This window comes from Cervus canadensis, chromosome 11, assembly GCF_019320065.1.
Source record: "Cervus canadensis isolate Bull #8, Minnesota chromosome 11, ASM1932006v1, whole genome shotgun sequence".
NCBI classification, from domain to species: Eukaryota; Metazoa; Chordata; class Mammalia; order Artiodactyla; family Cervidae; genus Cervus; species Cervus canadensis.
Genome location: NC_057396.1, coordinates 49,495,966 through 49,520,111, shown reverse-complemented (window position 1 = coordinate 49,520,111; position 24,146 = coordinate 49,495,966). Strand labels below are relative to the sequence as shown.

Genomic DNA, 24,146 nt, shown 5'->3' with positions numbered 1-24,146 from the left:
AGCTGTGCCCACGTGATCCCATGCATGGCTCATTAGATCTGCCCAAGGGAGGCAGTATCATACTTACTTCAGCCATGAGGACTCTGACACTCAGAGAGGCCATGTGACTTGCCCAGGGCTACATGTCGAGGATACAGCCAGACTGGGGTCTGAGCCAAGGACAGCAAGGATGGCACTCAGAAGATCAGAGCCCAGAAGGAACTTGGAGCTCATTTAATTCAGTCCCTCACTTTTTCAGATTGGGAGACTGAGGCCAAGAGACCAGCAGGTTCTGCTACATTGTGACCATGGGGAAATCACAGTCTCTCCCTGGGCTTTGATATCTCCCTCTGGTGGAAAAGAAACAGAGCCCCCTCCTGCCAAGGCTTCGGGACTTTCCCACTGTTGGCATGGCTCCTGGATCAGAACACAGCAAATTTCCCAACTGGGTGAGAAGACAGGTCTGCAGGCAGGTAAGCGTCCAGCCTGGCCACTCAGCCCTATCCACCTTGGCTCAGCACAGCCACTGGCTCCTCCGGCCCATCCAGCCCCGTGCAGCCCCGGCTCTGCTCTCTGCAGCTAAAAGCTGGCCTGGAGTTTCTTCCTGGAGAAGCCCGTTTGCCCTAACAGCAGCCTTCCCCTGCGGCCAGCTGCCTCTAACTCTCACCAGCCTCTCCCTCCAGCCTGGAGAGAATATGTACTCTACTAGAAACTCTGCATGCACTGTGCCCAGACAGAGCATGAGTGTGGCAACAGATGGTTTCATCCTGACCCAATAAGAAGATCTCTGAGGCTCAGTTTCCTCATCTGCAGAGATGATGGGAAACCTCCCAGCAGGGCTGCACTAAACCCAACCATCTCACTCTGTCTTCAACTCTATATGCGTAGCTCTCCCAGGAGACTGTGAACTCTCTGGAGACCTAGCTGGGTGATCTGAGGTTGGTCTCTTGCTGTCTCTGATTCTCGGTACCCTTGTCTGTGAAATACCTTCCCAGGGCTGTCCGAGGGCTCAGATGAGTTGATGGATTAGTATTAGTGCTCACTAAGTCTGAGAGCTGAGCAGACACAAGCCGTTATTAATATGGTGATGATGGTAATGGCGATGACTCTTGTAGTTCTGGAGGCGGAGGATGAGGAAGAAGTAAATCAGGTGCATGCCAGGGCGGTCCGACCTCGCTGACAACCCCACTGACATGGGACTCAATTACCTCTGAGGTGGAAGGGAGTTCGAGGGTGAATTTGGGGCTCCCAGGCTGGTGGGGTGGCCTGTTGTTCCGTGGTTGCTGCAGACTCTTCCTTCTCACAGGGTCCAGACTGGGCACTGGCTGGCTTGTGGCTCCCAACCCCAGCTGTAACTAACACACTGGCTTTGGTCAGGTCCTATTTCCTGCCTGGTCCTAGGTTTCCTTATTATAAAGTGGTCGTTCTGGGTCTCTTCCTGCTCTGCCCCATCTTTGGGGAAGGAACATGTGAGCTAATGGATGTACCACTGCTTTTGTAAAGTATCAAGTGTGGGACATGAGAGATTACAGTTATTAATAATTTTACTTCTGGGAGAGAGGACACAGGGGTAGGGGTGCAGCGGCGACGGAGAGGAGCAAGCCTTTGCCCCTGGCTGCAGGCTCCCCAGTGCCCTGCAGACTTTGTAACACTGCCCCCTGGGGGCCAGAGAGGAGATCTGCGCCCCTGGCTCCTCATTTAAGACTCTAGTGGCGGGGCGCGGGGGTGGGGAGGAGGGGGCTGGAAAGGAGACTGTCAGAGGAGGCTGAAGTGGACAGGCCAGGGGAGGCAGTGGGTGCAGTCACTGCCTGTTCCCCTCTCTCCCTCTCCTCCACGCTCCTCTCTCAAACCAGCCTACTTCTTCGCGTTCTGCTGTCACTGCCCTGGTGCTGGCCACCAGCAGCTCTGGCCTGGGCAGTGTCCCAGCCTCTTGCCCATCTCCAGTCTCCATCTTGCTGTGAGCCAGAGGGGACTTTCCAGCCCTTAAATCTGACCGTGCCCCTCCCTGCTTGAAACCCTGCCCTGGCCCACACCCTGGGCCCTTAGGATCAACCTCTCTCTGAGCCTGATGTGGATGCCTACTACTCCTCTGTCTTCTCCCAGATTAGAAGTTCCACTTGCAATGAGAGGAAATTGTGGGTGGACAAGAACAAGGCTTTGGGGCAGGAGTACTGGTTTTTCCACTTGGTAGCTGTGTCACTTAATTTTTTGGGGTGGGGGAGGGGTGTGGTGGTGGTTTTCAGTCGCTCAGTCGTGTCTGACTCTTTTGCAGCACTCCAGGCTTCCCTGTCCTTCACCATCTCCTAGAGCTTGCTCAAACTCATGTTCATTGAGTTGGTGATGCCATCCAGCCATCTCATCCTCTGTTGTCCCCTTCTCCTCCTGCCCTCAATCTTTCCCAGTATCAGGGTCTTTTTCCAATGAGTCAGTTCTTTGCATCAGGTGGTCAAAGTATTGGAACTTCAGCATCAGCACCAGTCTTTCCAATGAATATTCAGGGTTGATTTCCTTTAGGATTGACTGGTTTGATCTCCTTGCAGTCCAAGGGACTCTCAAGAGTCTTCTCCAACACCACAATTCGAAAGCATCAATTCTTTGCCGCTTGGTCCAACTCTCACATCCATATGTGACTCCTGAAAAAAACCATAGCCTTCTGTGAGTGTGGTTACATATCTAAAACATGAAATTTACCCTATTAAACATTTTAAGTTTGTGGTTCAGTGACATTAAGTACATTTGCATTGTGGTAGAACCACCACCATCCATCTCCAGAACTTCTTCACCCTCTTCCAACAACACAAGAGAAGACTCTACACATGGACATCACCAGATGGTCAATACCAAAATCAGATTGATTATATTCTTTGCAGCCAAAGATGGAGAAGCTCTATACAGTCAGCAAAAATAAGACTGACTATGGCTCAGATCATGAATTCCTTATTGCAAAATTCAGATTTAAATTGAAGAAAGTAAGGAAAGTTACTAGACCATTCAGGTATGACCTAAATCAAATCCCTTATGATTATACAGTGGAAGTGACAAATAGATTCAAGGGATTAGATGTGATAGACAGAGTACCTGAAAAACTATGGACGGAGATTCATGACATCATACAGGAGGCGGTGGTCAAGACCATCCCCAAGAAAAAGAAATGCAAAAAGGCAAAATGATGTCTAACAAAGACTTACAAATAGCTGAAAAAGAGAAGCTAAAGGTAAAGGAGAAAAGGAAAGAGATATCCATTTGAATGCAGAGTTCCAAACAATAGCAAGGAGAGATAAGAAAGCCTTCCTCGGTGATCATTGCAAAGAAATAGAGGAAAACAATAGAATGGGAAAGACTACAGATCTCTTCAAGAAAATTAGAGATACCAAGGGAATATTTCATGCAAATGTGGGCACAATAAAGGACAGAAATGGTATGGACCTAACCGAAGCAGAAGATATTCAGAAGAGGTGGCAAGAATACACAGAACTATACAAAAAAGATCTTCATGACCCAAATAATCACGGTGGTGTGATCACCCACCTAGAGCCAGACATCCTGGAATGCGAAGTCAAGTGGGCCTTAGGAAGCATCACTGCAAACAAAGCTAGTGGAGGTGATGGAATTCCAGTTGAGCTGTTTCAAATCCTAAAAGATGATGCTGTGAAAGTACTGTACTCAATAAGCCAGCAAATTTGGAAAACTCAGCAGTGGCCACAGGACTGGAAATGGTCAGTTTTCATTGTAATCCCAAAGAAAGGCAATGACAAAGAATGTTTAAACTACTGCACAGTTGCATTCATCATAGAGTCGGACATGACTGAAGTGACTTAGCAGCAGCAGCAGCAGCAGCAAAGTAATGCTCAAAATTCTCCAAGTGAGGCTTCAACAGTATGTGTACCATAAACTTCCAGATGTTCAAGCTGGATTTAGAAAAGGCAGAGGAGGAACCTGAGATCAAATTACCAACATCCATTGGATCATCAAAAAAGCAAGAGAATTTCCAAAAAACATCTACTTCTGCTTTATTGACTACGTCAAAACCTTTGACTGTATTTGGTCACAGCAAACTGGAAAATTCTTAAAGAGATAGGAATACCATTGGTTGGTTGGGAACGTTGGTTCCCATTAACATTGGTTAACCAGTGATAATGCTACATGTCCTACCCTATACAGGTTAGTGTTGTGCAATGAGGTCTGAGGTACACATGCAAGTGATGTCCCAGTTCCACAGGCCAGGAGCGTGTGGTGAGACACGAACCATCACCACACTTCCCCTCACCTGAGGAGGCTTTCACGGCATTTCACACTTACTTCTGATGTGACAGATACTACAGCCCCCTCACCTGAGGAGGCTGTGAGAGTGGTGCAGGGGTGCCCCTGACATGACCACTAAGCCTAAATTCTCTACCTGAGGGGACTGTGACAGCAGTGTATGTGTACCTCAGACATGACTGATACCACCCCCCTCCTCACCAGTGGAGGCTGTCACAGCAGTTCAAGGGTACCTCAGAGGTGACTGATCACCTCAGGTCCCCTTACCTAGGGAGACAGTGACAGTGATACACTTGTACCTAAGACCTGACCACCAGGCACATATCCCCTCGCATGACCAGCTGTCACAGTACCTGTACCTCAGGCGGCCAATAGCACAAGCCACTTCATCAGAGAAGGCTGTCCCCCCTCAGAGGGGAAGACATCTAAGGGGTGGCCTCTCAGTGACTATGGTGGTGATAATATAGAAATCTTCTTCACAGCACTTCACAGCTTGCAAAGAACTCTCACCTAGAGTGTCTCACTAAACCTTCACTCCAGCCAATATAGCCGCTACTGTTACCTACTGTTCATGAAGGGGAGACAAAGAGAAGTGATGTCATTGCCCAAGTGGAGGAGCTGGGATTTGAACTCAAGTGTGTGGCCCCCAAAGCCAATGGCACACTGCCTCCTGGTGGAAGAAACGATGGTGACAGTGATGAGTGTGCTGGAGGCCCCAGTGATGGCCCTGGATTCTGGACTCTCCTCCCCAGCACTCCAGGAGCCTCCTGCCCCCACCAGGAGGCAGCCCAGTCTCTCCCCCAGTGTATTTATAGCTTCCCTTTTCTCCTTGGCGCCTTCCTTTTCCAGCCTCTTGGATCTGTCGGAGCCTGACGCCAGGGAAGGTGAGGAGCAGTAGGGGCGAGACGGAGATAGACAGGGCGTTACTGACGACTTTCCAGGGCAGAGTGGCTTAGGCAGCTGGCCTCCACTGGGGGTGGGCGCAGGGCGGGGAGGAATTTAGAGGGCCAGGCTGTGCCTTCTGTTCGGAACTCGAAAATATTCCTGAGACGGGACATCCCTGGTGGCCCAGTGGTTAAGACTCCATCCTTCTACTGTAGGGAGCACAAGTTCAGTCCTTGGTCAGGGAAATAAGATCTTATATGCCACACAGTATGGCCACAAAAATAAATAAAATAATTTTTAAATAAAAAGGAACCTATAAATTTAAAAAAATGTTCCTGAGATACATGGACTCCTTCTGGAGACATTTCTGGGCCACCCCATCCACTTTCTTAGATGGAAGAGACTTGGACTGGGAATGTTATGGGCCTTCCCACAGTCCTGGGAGAGAGGCAGGGTCATGTTAACTGGGTGGAAGATGCTTCTGACAACTGACGGCCCCCTTTGCCTCTTCTCACCCTGCACCTCAGCAGTACAGAGCTTGCACAGAACAGACTCCCGCTCAACAGAAGAGGAAACAGAATCTCAGAGAGCTCCAAGCCAGGCTTGAACCCAAACTGGTCTGCCACCAGGGTCTGAGCACATATCCACTCTATGGCCTCCCAGACTCATTCAATGGAGAACAAACTCCATCTAAGACAGAGTAAGAGAAGCCAAGGAGAGAGAGAGTGAACATTTGGGAAACTGAGTAACTCTCTGCTCTGTAATACCTGTTCCTCTAACTTCAAAACCCTCAGAAGTTCTCCACACCCCATCCTCTGGCCAATAGCACAGTTTACAATTACATGGAGATTTTTCCACAAACTTTTTCTCATTTGTGTGGTTGGTTGGCTCAGAGGCTAGACTAAGAATTAGCAAACCTGAGATCTCAATTCTGCTTGTCCTGTGTGAATTGGGCAATTCCTTTCACCTCTGCACCTCAGTTTCCTCACCTGTCACATGGGGTTCTGAATTGTTTTTCAATTGGTGGGAAAGCCTCCATAGACCACAGAGTTCTGTGCCCCAGTGAGGACTATTAATATTGTTGTTCTCATATCTAGCAAAGCCCAGTGGTAGCTGCTAACCAGCCACTTGGGAGTCCCCAGAAAAGCAATACACAGGGCCCTGATAGAAGGGGGCCTCAGGGGACAGGACCCCAGCAGGCTAGGGATGAGGGCTTAGGGGACAAATGAAACCAGTTTCAGCCCCAGCCTGGTCCTCCCTACTGAGGTGACACTGGCCTGGGGAGAGGAAGGGGCAGCTGGAGTGGGCTGAGCTGCAGGTGAGCTGAGCCCCCCTCATGGAGACTTGAAGGCTACAGGGAAGTGCCCAGAGCCTGTCAGAGCCCAGGGAGGGACAAGGCTCTGGAAGGACATGGTTTAAGGGGCAGACAGTCAGGGACCTTCACCCCACAATGAGAGGGGCTCCAAGAGAAGGGAAATGGGCTAAACTCTTTCTGCCTCAATTTATAGCATTGCAGGCTGACTTCCCAGTTGGTGCTAGTGGTAAAGAACCTGCCTGCCAATGCAGGAGATGTAAGAGACATGGGTTCAATCCCTGAGTTGGGAAGATCCCCTGGAGGAGGGCATGGCAACCCGCTCCAGTACTCTTGCCTGGAGAATCTCATGAACAGAGGAACCTGGTGGGCTACATACAGTCCATGGAGTTGCAAAGAATAGCACGTGGCTGAAGCTACTGGGCATGTAGGCTGGCTGCTGACTCACTGACTGTGTGACCATGGCCAGGCACAGCCCCTCTCTAGGCCTCCTCCTCCCTATTAGCAACAGTAAGGGAGCAGGGCCAGAAGCTTTCACAGAATCAGGGTCTGATTCCACAGAACGCTGGAGGGAAAGCCCTGGGGGTGGTCAGGACAGTTCTGTGGAAACACTAAGTGAGGTGCCAGGCCCCACGGAGATGCTGGTTTTACAGGAGAGGAGCCGGCTCAGTCTCCAGCCCCAAGAAAGCCGCAGGCTGCTGAGGGAAACATGAATGATCCGGGCTGCCAGACAGGGGCGTGCCTCTTCTGTGGTGGACCCTTGGGAGCCCTGGGCAGGGAGTCGGGGATCTGACTTTCATCTCCTTGTGTGACCTTGATTGAGCAAGTCGCTCCCTTCTCTGAGTTACTTTATTGGATAAATGAGTGGAGGGCCATGGGAATTGGACTACCTTGCTTGCTTTTAAGGATCCTTCTGGCTCTGATATTCTGTGGCAGCCCTGCAAACCTCGCACAAACCTCACATAACCCACTTACGTGGGCTCAGTCGGGGGGAGAGAACAGCATCTCAGAAGTGAATCAGCTTCCCCGGAAATATGGTTTGTATTAGTTTAGATGCTAAAACAAAAAAAGTAAAAATCCCTGCTGATTGTCCATTATAGGAAAAAGTTAAGTTGAACTTGGGTTAACCGTCTCATTCATTAATTCATTTATTTTAAAAGTATTTGTTGAGGGTTTGTTATGAGCTAGCTTCTACCAGGCACAAAGTGTACAGCAGTTTTACTCAGGATGGGTGCACTGACTGCCGTGACTTTTCTGCTTGCAAATGCATCCAGTCCACCTCTTCTTTAAGTCACTTCTTTCTTTTTTAAAAAATTTATTTGGCTGCATCAGGTCTTAGTTGCAGAATGTGGGATCTTTCCTTGCGTTGCAGACTCTCTAGTTGTAGCTCGCAGGCTCGGTAGTTGTGACACTCAGACTTAGTTCCCCCGCAGCATGAGGGGTCCTAGTTACCTCACCAGGGATCAAACCTGGGTCCCCTGCATTGCAAGGCTGTTTCTCAACCGCTGGACCACCAGGGAAGTCACTTCTTGAGAATAGCATTTTTTTTTTACTAGTCACGCAGAGCCTCTGTTTAGTAACCAGTCCACTTGAAACTGTTTGAAAACACCCTCAGAACAAAAGAGAAATTCACAACTGTCTCTGATAGCAGTCTAAGAAACAGAGAGAGGAAAAGAAAAATTTTGGCCTATTTTTTTCCCAGGTGGAAACCAAAGCTTCTGAATCCTCCAAGTGGCCTGTCTTGGTGGAAAGAGTCTAAGACCAGATCCAGAGGCCTAGATTCCAGGACCAAGGCTGGTGCAGACTAGCTGTTGACCTGAGGCTACTCCCCATTCCCACCCCAGCCTGAAGATTCATTTGTGAAAGAAAGGGTCAGGGACTCAACTGTCTGCAAGCAATTTTTCGTGCTTACATAATCTTTGACACAAGAACGTTTTGTTAGAAGAGGGAGAGACGCTGGAGATGGTTCTGGAAAATCAAGTGGATCTGCTCCAGGGGTTCCTGGGGCAGAGAGGCAGTGAACATCAATGTAACCTGGCCTTGGATTGCTCAGTCAAGGTGAAGGGTGAGTCAACACTGCCATTGGCTCAGTTCTGAGGGTTGGAAAGTCTCACTCAGGGGGGCTTGGGCTGCCACGCATCCTCAGTAGCTTTCTTCAGTGGTCCTAGGAGCGGACTTACTCTCTGCAAAGGGCTTGGCCGTCTCTCCTGACACTGCTTCTGAGATGTTTTAGTCCTCTGTGGTGCGCTCTGGACTGGGGCCCAGGCAGTGGGCATGAAGTGGCTAAACAGTGATATCTGCTGAGCTGCAGCAGCCTGATGTGGGGAAGACCATGGAGTGGTCCAGGAAGTGCCTGGGAGTCTGGTTTTTTCTTTTTTTCCCAATAGGTGGAGAATCCATGTTCCACTTGGATTCACTGGGGAAATGACTCCTTTTACCAAAGGCATATAAAATGCTTCTACCTTTGTAGGGAGATTAACATCCCAGTTTGCCAGGGACTAAGGGATTTCCTGGGACATGGCACTAGCAGTGCTAAAACCAGGCAGATCTGGGCAGAGCAGGATGGTTGGTCCCTGGACATGACGAAGAGACAGGATCCAAGGACAGGTCCCAGGGCATTCATGTTAGACTGAGACAGACAGAGCCCCAGCAGCAGCTGCATGGAAAGAGGAGCTGTTCTCAGCTGAAGCAGATGGCATTTTGTAGTGGTCCTTGAGGAAAGCAGCTGTCTGTATCAATAAGACATCATAGAAAGGGAATCCTCCAAGTTCTGATTAATGTCACTCAGTTATATTACTTTTTTTTCCCCCCCAGTTCACATTCTCTTTATTTTTTTTGTGTGTGTGTTAAAAGGTATGTTTATTTATTTTTTTTTTCATTTATTTTTATTAGTTGGAGGCTAATTACTTTACAATATTGTACTGGTAAGACCCAGAGGAATCGGGTGGAGAGGGAGGTGGAAGGGGGGATCGGAATGGGGAATACATGTAAATCCATGGCTGATTCATGTCAATGTATGGCAAAAAACACTACAATATTGTAAAGTTATATTACTTTTTAAAAAGAACCAATGGACCTAGGGTCAGACAGTTGCTTAAAGGTTTTTAATATAGCTCCCATCTAAATATTAAACTTCCTCTGCACCATTTTAGCCAAAAAGACCCCAGCTTTGCATACCTCTAGTTATATGGAATTTGCTCATTTTCAAGCCAGTCTTTTGCCACATGGGATAATGCAGATTGTAAGAAACTTGTTTCATGTGTGGGACTCTCTGCATCCCTGGAGCTGCTCACACTGGCCCCAGTTCTTGGTGTGTGTTCTACCTGTCCTTTGACAGCCCTTCAGGGGTTTATGTTCATTTCTCTTCCCCACCAGACAGGACCAGCTTTGCAACCAGTGCTCCTTAGACAACTCACCATCCTGGGCATCTTAGTCGTGCAATGAAATTCTAGACACAAAGAAACTGTTAGGATTGAAATCCATGGTTGGAAGGAAAAAGATACGTGTTTCAGTTGGCATTTTCATGCTTGTTCTGGTTAACAGGAATGTATTAATATTTCCAGTGTCTGTCTGCTGATATCCAGCACCAACTCACAATGGAAGCCACCTGCAATGGATCAAAGGGCTCCTCACCTGTCTTCTACTTGGTGGGCATCCCCTCTCTGCCTGAATCCCTCTTCCTCCTTGTCTTTGTCATTTTCCTCTTAATCTACTTGCTCATCCTGGTGGGAAATGCCCTGATCCTGGTGGCCGTGGTGATAGAGCCCAGCCTTCACAAGCCCATGTACTTCTTCCTGATCAACCTCTCAGCCCTGGACATCCTCTCCACTACAACCACCATCCCCAAGATGCTGTCCCTATTCCTGTTTGGGGACCACTACCTCAGCTTCTCTGCCTGCTTCCTGCAGATGTACCTTTTCCATGGCCTTAACTGCTCTGAAGCCTTCATCCTGGTGGTCATGGCCTATGACCGCTATGTGGCTGTCTGCCGCCCACTGCACTACCCTGTACTCATGACCCCACAGACCAATGCTGCCCTGGCAGCCAGTGCCTGGCTCACTGCCCTCCTTCTGCCCATCCCAGCAGTGGTGCAGACCTCCCACATGACTTTTGAAAACATCGCTCACATCTACCACTGCTTCTGTGACCACTTAGCTGTGGTCCAGGCCTCCTGCTCTGACACCGCCCCCCAGACCTTCATGGGCTTCTGCATCGCCATGGTGGTGTCCTTCCTGCCCCTTCTCCTGGTGCTTCTCTCCTATGCCCACATCCTGGCCTCAGTGCTTCGCATCAGCTCCCAAGAAGGACGCTCCAAAGCCTTCTCCACTTGCAGCTCCCACCTCCTGGTGGTTGGCACTTACTACTCATCCATTGCCATAGCCTATGTGGCCTACAGGGCTGACCTACCCCTTGACTTCCACATAGTGGGCAACGTGGTGTTTGCTATTCTCACACCTGTCCTCAACCCTCTCATCTACACGCTGAGGAACAAGGATGTCAAAGCAGCCATCACCAAAATAGCATGTCCCCAGAACCTAGGGAATTCTAGGGCCCTTGATCCTTAGTTACAACTAATTCAGCTCCCTGGACACAAATGACAGTGCCCAGTACAGAATAAACACAATAAATGTTTTTAAATGAATTATAGCAACCCAAATTGACTTCATTTGGTTGATCAGACACCTAAAACCTGGTCCTCAAACAATGGATCAAGAAGTCTTCCCACTGGTGCCACAGAATAATTGATTTTCACAATTTCCCCCAGTCATTAACATGATGAATAAAATTTGATCATCCAGTGATTCATATTAAAAATCTTTACTTGATCTGCAGGAGACAGAAATAAACCAGACCTATTTGCTGCTCCCATGGTATTTATCATTTAACTGGAGAGTCAGACCCATAGAAGTAGTATAAGGCAATATGACAGAGAGAAGCAACAGGGGAGGGGACTGAAGGAGCCAAGAAGTTAGCATTTGATTCAATGTTAAAATTTTCCTGTAAGTTCTTCTATTTTGGGCATTGATATCACTTGTTTGTTAGCAAATATTCATGAGTCAGCAATACAGTTGGGTGAAAGGCTTGAGAAGATTGCATAAGAAAACCACTAGCTTCTCCAGTCAGGGAGTGGTCACGGGGTCTGTGTTCTTGTCCAATGGAATGGATCCGTTTTCAGCTTGGATGTCCATTAAAAAGGGATGCTTCCTGCCAAGAACTGGTGGGTGGAAGTTAGAGTGGCTCCACTCATCAGTGACCCAACTGGGGAAATTTGTGTTTCCAGTCCTGATGACTCTGGCCTCTGTGGATTAAGCAGTCCTGATTCAACTGGAGACACAATAAATCTCACTAAATTTAAAGCTACACCTTCTGCCTGGTCATTTTAAGCTCACTGTGAGAGTAGACCAGCAGTCACAAAGAGGAGTTACCCTGTTTACAAGGGCAATTTACCATGATCTTCAGGAGGAAAGAAAACTGCTCTTCCACAATGGGGACTGGGAGGTTGGCACTCAGGCAAGTAAGCATTTCTTATTTCTGCCAACTCTAACTCTTAGTGGACCATGAAAACAACCATAGCATGATGAGGCATAGCAACCAGGGGTTCAGAACTGACATGGACGAGGATCTGGATCATGCTAGAAGGGACTCCATCTAGATCCACTGAAATGATTGAATGTGAAGGAAAAGGGGAAGGGGAGCTAGAATGGGTGAAAGAGGAGGGAGAAGAGGAGGATTGCTTGCAGCCTTGGGACTGACTGCAACTGCAGGGGCAGTCGTTAATTCAACTAATCTTTTTCTTGGAAATTTCCCTTGAAAATGTGACCAGTCAGAATTCTGGAAACCCTATGTCCAAATGGAGTGAACCTATGAAAAATGAATGAATCTGGGACTTTCCTGTGGTCTAGTTGCCAAGACTTTGCCTTCTAGTGCAGAGGATGTAGGTTCAATCCCTGGTAGGGGAGCCTAAAATCCCACATGCCTCACAGGCAGAAAACCAAAACAAAAGGAAACAATATTATAACAAACTCAGTGAAGACTTTTACAATGGTCCATGTTAGAAAAACTTTTTAAAAAGTGAATGCATCTGAGAGGTTCAAGGGATAGACTGGAGTAGACAGTGGTCTGTCCTCTAGCAGCTGAGTGCTGGCTGCTAACAACTCACACACATATACCCTAAGATAGCGGCATGGTGACCCTGACCCTCAGTGCTTTCCTTTTTGGGGGAAAGGGAATAAGAGAGCAACTTTATAAGTAGAACAAACCAACTACTGGGTACTAAGCAGTCAAAGCTTGGATGCCAGCTATTGACATCCTATAGAAGTACAGTATCTATAAAGCCAGCTGTTAGGCATCTAGAGACCCTAAGAGCCCATGAAAAGTGCATCTTTCCCTGCAGGAGAGGAACATCACTAGTCCCCTGGGAAACTGAATCTATGCAGGCAGCCTCTTCCCTGGGTATTGCTAGAAAATGCAAACAAAACTCTTGGAGTAATTTTCCATAATTGTGTTTCACTCCAAATACCCTATGTCTGTTATCTCATTCAGTTCAGTTCAGTCGCTCAGTCATGTCTGACTCTGCGACCCCATGAACCACAGCATGCCAGGCCTCCCTGCCCATCACCAACTCCCGGAGTTTACTCAAACTCATGTCCATTGAGTCGATAATGCCATCCAACCACCTCATCCTCTTCTTTTCCCACCTTCAATCTTTCCCAGCATCAGTCTTTTCAAATGAGTCAGTTCTTCGCATCAGGTGATCAAAGTATTGGAGTTTTAGCTTCAACATCAGTCCTTCCAATGAATATTCAAGACTGTTTTCTTTTAGGATGGACTGGTTGGATCTCCTTGCAGTCCAATGGACTTCAAGGAGTCTTCTCCAACACCACAGTTCAAAAGCATCAATTCTTCATCACTCAGCTTTCTTTATAGTCCAACTCTCACATCCATACATGACTACTGGAAAGACCATAGCCTTGACTAGATAGACCTTTGTTGACAAAGTAATGTCTCTGCTTTTTAATATGCTGTCTAGCTTGGTCGTACCTTTTCTTCCAAGGAGTAAGTGTCTTTTAACTTCATGGCTGCAGTCACCATCTGCAGTGATTTTGGAGCCCAAGAAAATAAAGTCAGCCACTATTTCTACTGTTTCCCCATCTATTTGCCATGAAGTGATGGGACCAGATGCCCTATTCTTAGTTTTCTGAATGTTGAGCTTTAAGCCAACTTTTTCACTCTCCTCTTTCACTTTCATCAAGAGGCTCTTTAGTTCTTCTTCACTTTCTGCCATAAGGGTGGTGTCATCTGTATATCTGAGGTTATTGATATTTCTCCTGGCAATCTTGATTCCAGCTTGTGCTTCATCCAGCCCAGTGTTTCTCATGATGTACTTTGCATATAAGTTAAATAAGCAGGGTGACGATATACAGCCTTGACATATTCCTTTTCCTATTTGGAACTGGTCTGTTGTTCCATGTCCAGTTCTAACTGTTGCTTCCTGACCTGCATACAGATTTCTCAAGAGGCAGGTCAGGTGGTCTGGTAATCCCATCTCTTTCAGAATTTTCCACAGTTTGTGATGATCCACACAGTCAAAGGACTTGGCATAGTCAATAAAGCAGAAATAGGTGTTTTTCTGGAACTCTCTTGCTTTTTCCATGATCCAACAAATGTTGGCAATTTAATCTCTGGTTCTTCTGCCTTTTCTAAAACCAACTTGAACATCTGAAAGTTCATGGTTCACATATTGTTGAAGCCTGGCTTGGAGAATTTTGAGCATTACTTTACTAGCGTGTGAGATGAGTGCAATTGTGCAGTAGTTTGAGCATTCATTGGCATTGCTTTTCTTTGGGATTGGAATGAAAACTGACCTTTTCCAGTCCTGTGGCCACTGCTGAGTTTTCCAAATTTGCTGGCTTATTGAGTGCAGCACTTTCACAGCATCATCTTTTAAGATTTGAAACAGCTCAAGTGGAATTCCATCACCTGCACTAGCTTTGTTCATAGTGATGCTTCCTAAGGCCCACTTGACTTTGCATTCCAGGATGTCTGGCTCTAGGTGAGTGATCACACCGTCATGATTATCTGGGTCATGAAGATCTTTTTTGTATAGTTCTTCCGTGTATTCTTGCCAGCTCTTCTGAATATCTTCTGCTTCTGTTAGATCCATACCATTTCTGTTCTTTATCCTGCCCATCTTTGCATGAAATATTCCCTTGGTATCTCTAATTTTCTTGAAGAGATCTGTAGTCTTTCCCATTCTATTGTTTTCCTCTATTTCTTTGCACTGATCAGTGAGGAAGGCTTTCTTATCTCTCCTTGCTATTGTTTGGAACTCTGCATTCAAATGGGTTTATCTTTCCTTTTCTCCTTTGCTTTTCACTTCTCTTCTTTTCACAGCTATTTGTAAGGTCTCCTTAGACAGCCATTTTGCTTTTTTGCATTTCTTTTCCTTGGGGATAGTCTTGATCCCTGTCTCCTATACAATGTCATGAACCTTTGTCCATAGTTTATCAGGCATTCTGTCTATCAGATCTATTCCTTACTTCCATGGTATAACCATAAAGGATTTGATTTAGGTCATACCTGAATAGTCTAGTGGTTTTCCCTACTTTCTTCAATTTAAGTTATCTCATTAAATTCTCTCAACAACTCTATGAGGTGGGTAATATTGTTATGTTCCATTTTATAGATGGAGAAACTCAGACTCAGAGTTAAAGTAACTTGCTTAAGTGACATGCTGTGATTAGTCACTCAGTTGTTTCTGACTCTTTGCGACCCCATGGATTAGCCCTTCAGGCTCCTCCATCCATGGGGATTCTCCAGGCAGGAATTCTGGGGTGGGTTGCCATGCCCTCCTCCAGGGGATCTTCCCAACCCAGGGATTGAACCCAGGTCTCCCACATTGCTGGCAGATTTTTACTGTCTGAGCCCCCAGGGAAGTCCAAAAATACTGGAGTGGGGAGCCTGTCCCTTCTCTAGGGGATCTGCCCAACCATAGCTAAAATATATTAGAACTGGTATTCAAACCCAGGACCCTATTTAGACCCTCTGCCCTGACCCATATGCAGAGTATGGTCCTGGGGATGAAGTTCTGGGTCTGCCATGTAGCTTTAATATTAAACATTAGCATAAGCATCAGTAAGTCATTTCACTTCTCTGGACCTCAATTTCCTCGTCTTGACCTGCCTGTCTCCCTTGGCTGTTCTGGGGACCAAATGGAATAATGTCAGTAAAAGCTGCCCCATTGGTTGTAAAGTTCTGGAACCCATGAGGGCTATTAACAATGTTGTTCTCACTATCGGCAAATCTCAGAGGTAAATCCCATTCCAACATAAACTCTAGGAGGGGCCATGAAGTCAATCCTGGGTGAGTAGGGATTCAATCCCTGCCTCTAGGGAGAGTACTCCAGCAGGCCTGGCTGAAAGGGAGGGTTAGGGGTTTAATTAGCCACAGCCCATCTGCTACCAGGCTCTTCTCTGCCAGCCAGGTTGGAAGACACATAGGGGACACCACGAGAGGCATCAAGGTAGACAGGACTTGGCAGGTGAGTGAGCTGAGGGTGATGTGCCAGAGCTCAGCAAAGACCAGAGTGTGGAGACAGGGCAAGGATGTGGGAAGGGGGGCTAGAACTGGGACCAGGGATCAGGAAGACTAGTTGGATATGCACAACAGGCAGGCACCCAGGAGCCAGGTCTGCTGTGTGTATGTGGGCTGTGGGACCTTGGACCACATACCCTGTCAGCTCTATGTGCTCAGAGGTGGGATTCAAACTGTCCTGGTCAAGGCCTTCCATGGAAAAGCAAGGTTGATGGCAGCAGTAACATTGGAGACACTAGCCCGCTTGGGGTTTATAGTTGTTCCAGGTTCTTGTGTAGCATTGCTTAAGTATTCTCTCTGCAGGACTCAGCAACCCCAGGGGGTCACTGATGAAGGAAATGAGCTTGCAGTTAGGAGCTGGGATGGGAATCTGGTCCTTTCTGACTCACAGTGCACACACTTGACCACTAAGGCCCTCAGGACACGCTGCAGATAAAGCCCCTGGCTGGCAGCAGGTGCTCACTAGCTGGGAGAGCCCTCACCCTCGCCCTCTCCCTTTGGGTCATGGACCTTGTGAAATGTGCTCTGCCAGACACAGAGCAGACACTTGGAAAAGGGTTCATCAGATTAGAAACCCCTCGGAGTTCTTTTCCCCTAAACCCATCACTACACAGATGAGAAAACCAAGTGCTGGAGGATGGAGGGAATGAAAAGTTTCCGCCAAATTGAGAAGGCATTCTGAGACTGTAAAATGAGGCAGGCAGCTCCATATGATCAATGGATCTTTTTATTATAGGGTAACTTACAAGGTGGTTTTATTATAGGGTAACATCAGGATCAAGTAGACAACAATCTGGAAGCATTCATAGCTGCACTATGCACCATGGAGGGGCCACTGGGACAATTTTATAGTTAATCTAGGGCATGGGGGTAAGTGCTTGGAGACAGGATATGCATTCCTAAATCAAGATTAATGACTGGATGACTGGTCTCGTGAGTGCCGGGAGTACATCACGGAAGATTTCCAGCATTGTTTGGGGACTAACAGCATAGAGGCCACATGATCCTAATTATTAAGCAACATTTGGGTTTTTTTTTAATTATTAAGCAATATTTGTTAACTACAAAGCCCTTGATAACAGAGAAGTGGTTTACTGCACAGTACAATCTTGGTTAGGGTCAGTGGAAGGACGGGAGACACTGAAAGGGGCCAAGATGGTGTCGGTTTTGTTAACAGCCATACACCAGAGTCACAAGAAGTGAGTGGCAGAGCTGGTCCAGGAGCCAGGACTTCTGGTTGCTAAAGGCAGGGTTCTTCTATAGCAGGCTGGCTCCAGAAGGACCTGTGCTCTTGCCCCTCACCAACCATTGCCTTAAACAAGGGTCTTGTTCCATATGCTGAAGGGAACAACTACTCCCTGGCAAGGTTGGATGATGGGAGAAGATGATGCACATGAAGCAAAGCATCAGGTTGGATCCTTGGTGATTCTCTATCCTTCCCTGTCCCCACCTGCACTGTAACATTCTCCTAGACAATCCCAACGGGGAGGACCTGCTGGGGCAAGTTCTGTGCCCTGGGAAATAGTACCTATTAGGTCCTGGTGGCTCAGCAGTAAAGAATTCGCCCGCAATGCAGGAGATGCAGGTTTGATTCCTGGATCAGCAAGATCTCCTAGAGAAGGAAATGGCAAGCCACTCCAGTATTCTTGCCTGGGAAACCCCACAAATGGAGGAGCTGGGAGGGCTACAGACCACGTGATCACAAAGAGTCGGACACGACTAAGCGATTAAGAACAGCAACAAAAGACCCTAAGCACAGGACTGCATCCCTCAGATGTGGTGCACAGTCCAAAACAAAATGAGAACCTAATGTGTAAAATAGTGTAAGAAAGTCCAGCTAACTCTAGATATTTCCTAAGATCACCAGCTGAATTGTGCTTTGAAAGATTAAATGTCAAATTCTTTCCAAGAGTATTCTTGGTGCCCCTGCTTGGCTGGTGACCCAGCATATGCCTAGTCTGCCTGTTGGACAGTCCAGCACCAGTTGATGTGAAAAACCGCGTGCCACCTCTCCTTTGGGGGTCTCAGCATCCCTCTCTCCATCTGCAAGGGGGAAGGGAACTTGATCTGATGGCTCCCTTAGGGCCATGCTGGCTTCGGCTCCCTGCCTTTCTGCCCCTTCAGTCCCCTGCTCTGCCTCACCCAGGGCCAGCAGCCATAATTGCTTCTCTGAGAGCAGAAATGTCCAGGGCAGTGCAATCTACATTCCTTCAGGTGTGAAAAAAACCTGGTGACCATACTTGTTGGACCAAGGTTCTGGTTAACTGAGAGTGAATGCTTTAACGTGGAGACAATCAGGTCAGTCTCTTGCCAGGTCCTTGGTGTGACCTCTGAGATTCTCTTTCCAGGAGCACACACACAGGACAGCTGTCCCTCCCGTGCTCATTTGAGACAATGCAGTTGCCAGTCCCCACGTCCAAATCTAGAAGCCAGGCTGTACAATCCAAATCCATCTCAGAGCAAACTAGTGCATTTTTAACAGGTGGGCAAGATGTGTTGGAATTGAAGATTTAAAAAACCTTTTTGTTTCAGTCTGACATTCTATGATTGTAGGACATGAGAGGTGTTTGTAGCTAGTCTGTTTTGCATTTATTTCAGAAAAGAAAGAAAGTAGCTATTGTTCCTAAGAATTTCAAGGAAAATTGCTTGATGACATCAAAAGAGTTCAAAGAGCAGTGATAGAGTTATAAATATAAAACTACCTGGACCGCACATTAGAGGCTCATCCTGAAGTAGGGATGAGCCAAAATTGCCCCAGCAGTCCCTGAATTGACCCCAGCACACATTTAACGAACAACTTATGGTATGAGGTTTTTGTATTTGGGCAGCTACAGTTTTCAGTTCTCTGGGTCCTTTCTAGCTCTCATGACAGCTCCTTGTGTCTTTTCAGCTGGTATTTGGAGGAGCCCACAGCACTGTTGGCATCAAAGAGCTAAATACAACACTGGCTGGGCAGTGGCAGCCAGGAGGAAGGATGTTGACAGACCCTAAAGGAGGAGAAGATGCCCCGTCAGCTTGGGCTCCATCAGGAAGAAGGCAGTCCCTCTGAAGGCATGGGTCCTTCCCATCACTGAAACATGAGTGAGAGAGCACCCAGAGAACTTGGCAGGGAGAGAAATCAGCAGAGTTGCTGAACCCAGAAAATGAAAGGGGAGCCCTTCCCTGGGTAATGAGTAGCCTGGGCAAGCAGCATGCTGCAGAAAATATTGGAAAAGTCAGCTCTTTCTAGTGATGTGGTAGAGTGATATCACTTAGTAGAACCTGAAACAAGAGCAGAAGAAGAAGTAATGACGTAGGAATCTTAAGCGATCATCTAAGATCTGATGCTCAAAAGATACTGTGGGACGTGGAGCAGAGAAGGAACAGTAGCTCTTTCAAGGCACTTATCATAGCTATAACTAATCATTAACCAAGTGATTGGCTTTTAAAAAAATATTTATTTATTTATTTGGCTCTTCTGGGTCTCAGTTGCCACATAGGGAATCTTCGTCTTAGTATCTGGGATCTAGTCCCCTGACCAGGGATTGAATTCAGGCCCTCTGCACTGGGAGTACAGAGTCTTAACCACTGGACCACCAGGGAAATCCTATGTGGTTTGCTTTTAAACCCACCATCCTTCTACTAGAATTTAAGCCTTGTAAAGGCAGGGACCTTATGTGCCTTATTTACCTTCTCAAGGCCTTGTGCATTGTAGGTACTTACTAAATACATTATGGAAGAAGGAAGGAGTAAATTGTGGGTTAAGATGGAAGAATGATAGCCCCAGTCCTTCAAACTCAGTCATAAATGATTTGGATTGCAATCATTGTAGAGTGAACTATACAGAATTCTCCTTCCAAACTTCTGTTTTATCTAGTTTCCAGATGCTCTGACTGCCTGTCACCCTGGCATATAGCTCTCTCCCACCATGTATGCCTCAGCCTGTAACGGGTCAAAAGACTCTTCACCCATCTTCTACCTGGTGGGCATCCCCTCTCTACAGGATGTCTTCTTTCTCCCTGTCTTCTTCACCTTCTTGTCCTTTTACCTGCTTATCCTGGTGGGTAATGCCCTGATCCTGGTGGCCATGGTGATAGAGCCTAGACTCCATAAACCCATGTACTTTTTCCTGATTAACCTCTCAGCCCTGGACATCCTCTTCACCACATCCACTGTCCCAAAGATGCTATCCCTCCTCTTACTTGGGGACCACTACCTCAGCTTCTCTGCCTGCTTCCTGCAGATGTACCTCTTCCACAGTTTCTCCTGCTCTGAAGCCTTCATACTGGTGGTCATGGCCTATGACCGCTATGTGGCTGTCTGCCGCCCACTGCACTACCCTGTACTCATGACCCCACAGACCAGTGCTGCCCTGGCAGCCAGTGCCTGGCTCACTGCCCTCCTTCTGCCCATCCCAGCAGTGGTGCAGACCTCCCACATGGCTTTTGACAGCACTGTTTACATATACAACTGCTTCTGTGACCACTTAGCTGTGGTCCAAGCCTCCTGCTCTGACACCACACCCCAGACCTTCATGGGCTTCTGCATCGCCATGGTGGTGTCCTTCCTGCCCCTTCTCCTGGTGCTTCTCTCCTATGCCCACATCCTGGCCTCAGTGCTTCGCATCAGCTCCCGAGAAGGACGCTCCAAAGCCTTCTCCACTTGCAGCTCCCACCTCCTGGTGGTTGGCACTTACTACTCATCCATTGCCATAGCCTATGTGGCCTACAGGGCTGACCTACCCCTTGACTTCCACATAGTGGGCAACGTGGTGTTTGCTATTCTCACACCTGTCCTCAACCCTCTCATCTACACGCTGAGGAACAAGGATGTCAAAGCAGCCATCACCAAAATAGCATGTCCTCAAGACCTAGGGCATCATGAGGACCTTTGATCCTTAGATATAGTTAATCCTGCACCCAGGATACCTGTGTGTTAAGAAGAGAGAATGCCATAAAAAATTTTTTTTGAAGGAAAGAATGACTTATAGCAAGACCAAAAATGCACTATTGGAGCTTCCCTTTCCAAAATTAATGAAAAGCTAAGTAATGAAATCAATCCTTTTGTGGAAAGAAATAAGAATGTCAGATACAGTGTGTAAAGTATCTTCTTAAAAGTATCAATTAGATTTTTTAACATAATAGGTCTAAAGTAAGAATAAAGACAGGAATGCAGACAAAGTAGTTATTAAGACATAGATGGACATGTAGATCAATGAAACACAGCAGAGAGCCCAGAAACAGACCCTTGAATAGATGGGCAATTGATATATAAGTGACACTGTAGGTCAGTGTATGATAGTATTATAACTATCAGATATCCACTTGTCAAAAGATGAAATTTGTCTCTTACCTCAAACATACATAAAAATTAATCCCAGAGTCCTTAAAAAACTGGAAATAGAACTGCCATATGACCCAGCAATCCCACTCCTGGGCATACACACCAAGGAAACCAGATCTGAAAGAGACACGTGCACCCCAATGTTCATCGCAGCACTGTTTATAATTGCCAGGACATGGAAGCAACCTTGATGCCCATCAGCAGATGAATGGATAAGGAAGCTATGGTACATATACACAATGGAATATTACTCAGCCATTAAAAAGAATTCATTTGAATCAGTTCTAATGAGATGGATGAAACTGGAGCCCATTATACAGAGTGAAGTAAGCCAGAAAGAAAAAGACCGATACAGTATACTAACGCATATATATGGAATTTAAAAAGATGGCAACAATAACCCTATATGCAAAGCAAAAAAAGAGACACAGATGTACAGAACAGACTTTGGGACTCTGTAGGCGAAGGCGAGGGTGGGATGTTCTGAGAGAATAGCATTGAAACAAGTATACTATCAAGGGTGAAACAGATCACCAGCCCAGGTTGGATGCATGAGACAAGTGCTCAGGGCTGGTGCACTGGGAAGACCCAGAGGGATGAGATGGGGAGGGAAGTGGGAGGGGGGATCGGGATGGGGAACACAAGTAAATCCATGGCTGATTCATGTCAATGTATGACAAAAACCACTACAATATTGTAAAGTAATTAGCTTTCAACTAATAAAAATAAATGAAAAAATAAAAAAAAACAATAAAATCTATTTGGTAAATAAAAAAATTAAAAATAAAAACAGTTTCTTGGTCAAAAAAAAATTAATCTCAACCTAAATAGGAAAGGTGGAACTATACAACTGTGTAGGAGACTATAGTCCTGATCTTGGAGAAGGAAAGTATTTCTTAAGTAAGATTTTTAAAACTCTAAATGTAGAGAAAAAAAACATAAATTTGACTGCCTTAAAATGTAATATTTCTATTCATCCAAAGGCACCAAAAAGAGACTGGAAAGCCAGGCTACAGAACAAAAGAAGTTATTTCTTATGTATATTATCAACAAAAAGACTCAAGATTCATAGCCAGGATATACAGAAAATCAACTCAATTTTTTAAACAGGTAGTCAAGCCATAAAAAAAAAATACTGCTAGAGAAAAATACTGCACAAAAGGGAATAAACAAATGTCCAATAAATACAAGAAAATGTGCTCAAGCTCTTTAGTAATAGAAGTGTAAATTACAACAGCAAATAGTTACCACTAGAAACCAATCAGACTGGCTAAAATGCCAAAGTCTGGTAAATATGATACCCGGGTTGGCTCGGATGTGGATGGATGGAGCTCTCATACACCGAGAGTGGGAATGCTAATTGGTACAGCCATTTTGGAAAATACTTTATCATTCTCTTATGATATTGAAGACACACATATTCTACGATCTAGCAACAGCAGCATTTCCCCAATTTGTGAAATGTTCCTAAAATGTAACACTATATGCCAATAAAATATGAAGGAATTACATACACTTGCAACAACCTAGAAGAATCTCACAGTATTGAAAGAATCACAACTCAAAAGGACACATGTGATAATGATTTCAGTTGTATAAAGCTTAAAGACAGGCAAAGCTAAATACATTTTTTATTAATGCATACAGACATCATTAACTATGAAGAAAAGAGAAGGCATATTTATTACAAACATCAAAATCATGGTTATTTCTGTAGGATAAGGAGAGGGTTGTTCTCAGAGACAGCTGCCAAGGAGCTTATGAGGTGTTGTCAATGTTTCATTCTCTGCTAAGTGATGGTGACATGAATATTTTCTTTACAATTAAACTATATATTTAGGCTTTATACAGTTCTGCTCTGTATAAATATTGTATCTCACTATAACCTCTGACAAGGCATCATTCCATTGGGCAGAGTTTCCGATAGTAGTTCTCAATGTTTGGTCCAAGTCTTCCCATGGGTACAATGGATGTTGGTGGTTTTCACATCCATGGTAAGCATCAAGCTGCTGAATATAATTTTCTTCATTTGTCCACTCATTTAAGAAGTCTTTTCTGAGCATCTGGGAAGTATTAATCTATATAGTGGGCTTCCCAGGTGGTGCTAGTGGTAAAGAATCTTCCTGCCAATGCAGGAGACATAAGAGGAGTGGGTTCAATCTTTGGGTTGACAAGATCCCTTGTAGCCCACTCCAGTATCCTTGCCTGAAGAATCCCATGGACAGAGGAGCCTGGCGGGCTACAGTCCATAGGGTCACAAAGAATTGGACACAACTGAAGCGACTTAGCACGCATGCACACCTGCACAATCTATACTGTAAAAGCTAAGAGACAGAGGTAATTCGGGACCATCACCACCCTCAATTCACTCACAGTCTGGTGAGGAAGACACATGGGTGGAAAAAGTGTAGTGAGGTAGATGGTGTTTCAGAGGGAGGCACAAGGGGCAGCAGGAACACAGGGTAATATCTAATCCAAGATATCAATAAAAATGTCTTCCATAAATACTGTTAACCTGTGCACCTATTTCTGTTTGTCTGGGAGTCCTCATGGAGTTAATACCACGATGGATGTGAACTGATTGAATGGAAGCCCTAAACTGCTCCCATTGGAGAAGGAGAGATTTCACTCTAGTGCTGACTAGGGAACATGGCTTCCATTCCTGGTCCAGGAAGATCCCACATACCCCAGAGCAAACATGCAACTACTGAAGCCAATGAGCCTGGAGCCAGTGCTCTGCACCAAGAGAAGCCATGACAAGGAGAAGCCTGGGCACCATAACCAAGAGTAGCCC

At 46.2% G+C, this 24,146-nt stretch overlaps 2 protein-coding genes across 3 annotated transcripts; both read left to right on the top strand.

Annotated features, from left to right (window-relative positions):
* The first annotated feature begins 18 nt into the window (after positions 1-18).
* LOC122450592 (olfactory receptor 2AT4-like) lies at positions 19-21,481 on the top strand. Of its 2 annotated transcripts, none has more exons than XR_006272138.1 (2): positions 19-452; positions 8,139-8,466. XR_006272138.1 is itself a non-coding variant. In XM_043482971.1 (2 exons), exon 2 carries the CDS (start codon positions 19,938-19,940, stop codon positions 20,901-20,903), a length of 966 nt encoding a protein of 321 aa, XP_043338906.1. In that variant the 5' UTR covers positions 19-452; positions 18,921-19,937; the 3' UTR covers positions 20,904-21,481. The 2 variants fall into 2 exon arrangements, 1 of the variants encoding a protein (XP_043338906.1); XM_043482971.1 differs by lacking the exon at positions 8,139-8,466 and adding an exon at positions 18,921-21,481.
* Positions 9,606-11,001, top strand: LOC122449325 (olfactory receptor 2AT4-like). Its single transcript, XM_043480845.1, has one exon. The coding sequence runs from the start codon at positions 10,033-10,035 to the stop codon at positions 10,999-11,001; it is 969 nt and encodes a 322-aa protein (XP_043336780.1). The 5' UTR covers positions 9,606-10,032.
* Positions 21,482-24,146: the final 2,665 nt, after the last annotated feature.

What these genes read in the sequence shown, in the direction of transcription:
- LOC122449325 (XM_043480845.1), top strand. Translation starts at nt 10,033, where the DNA reads ATGGAAGCCACCTGCAATGGATCAAAGGGCTCCTCACCTGTCTTCTAC.
- LOC122450592 (XM_043482971.1), top strand. Translation starts at nt 19,938, where the DNA reads ATGTATGCCTCAGCCTGTAACGGGTCAAAAGACTCTTCACCCATCTTC.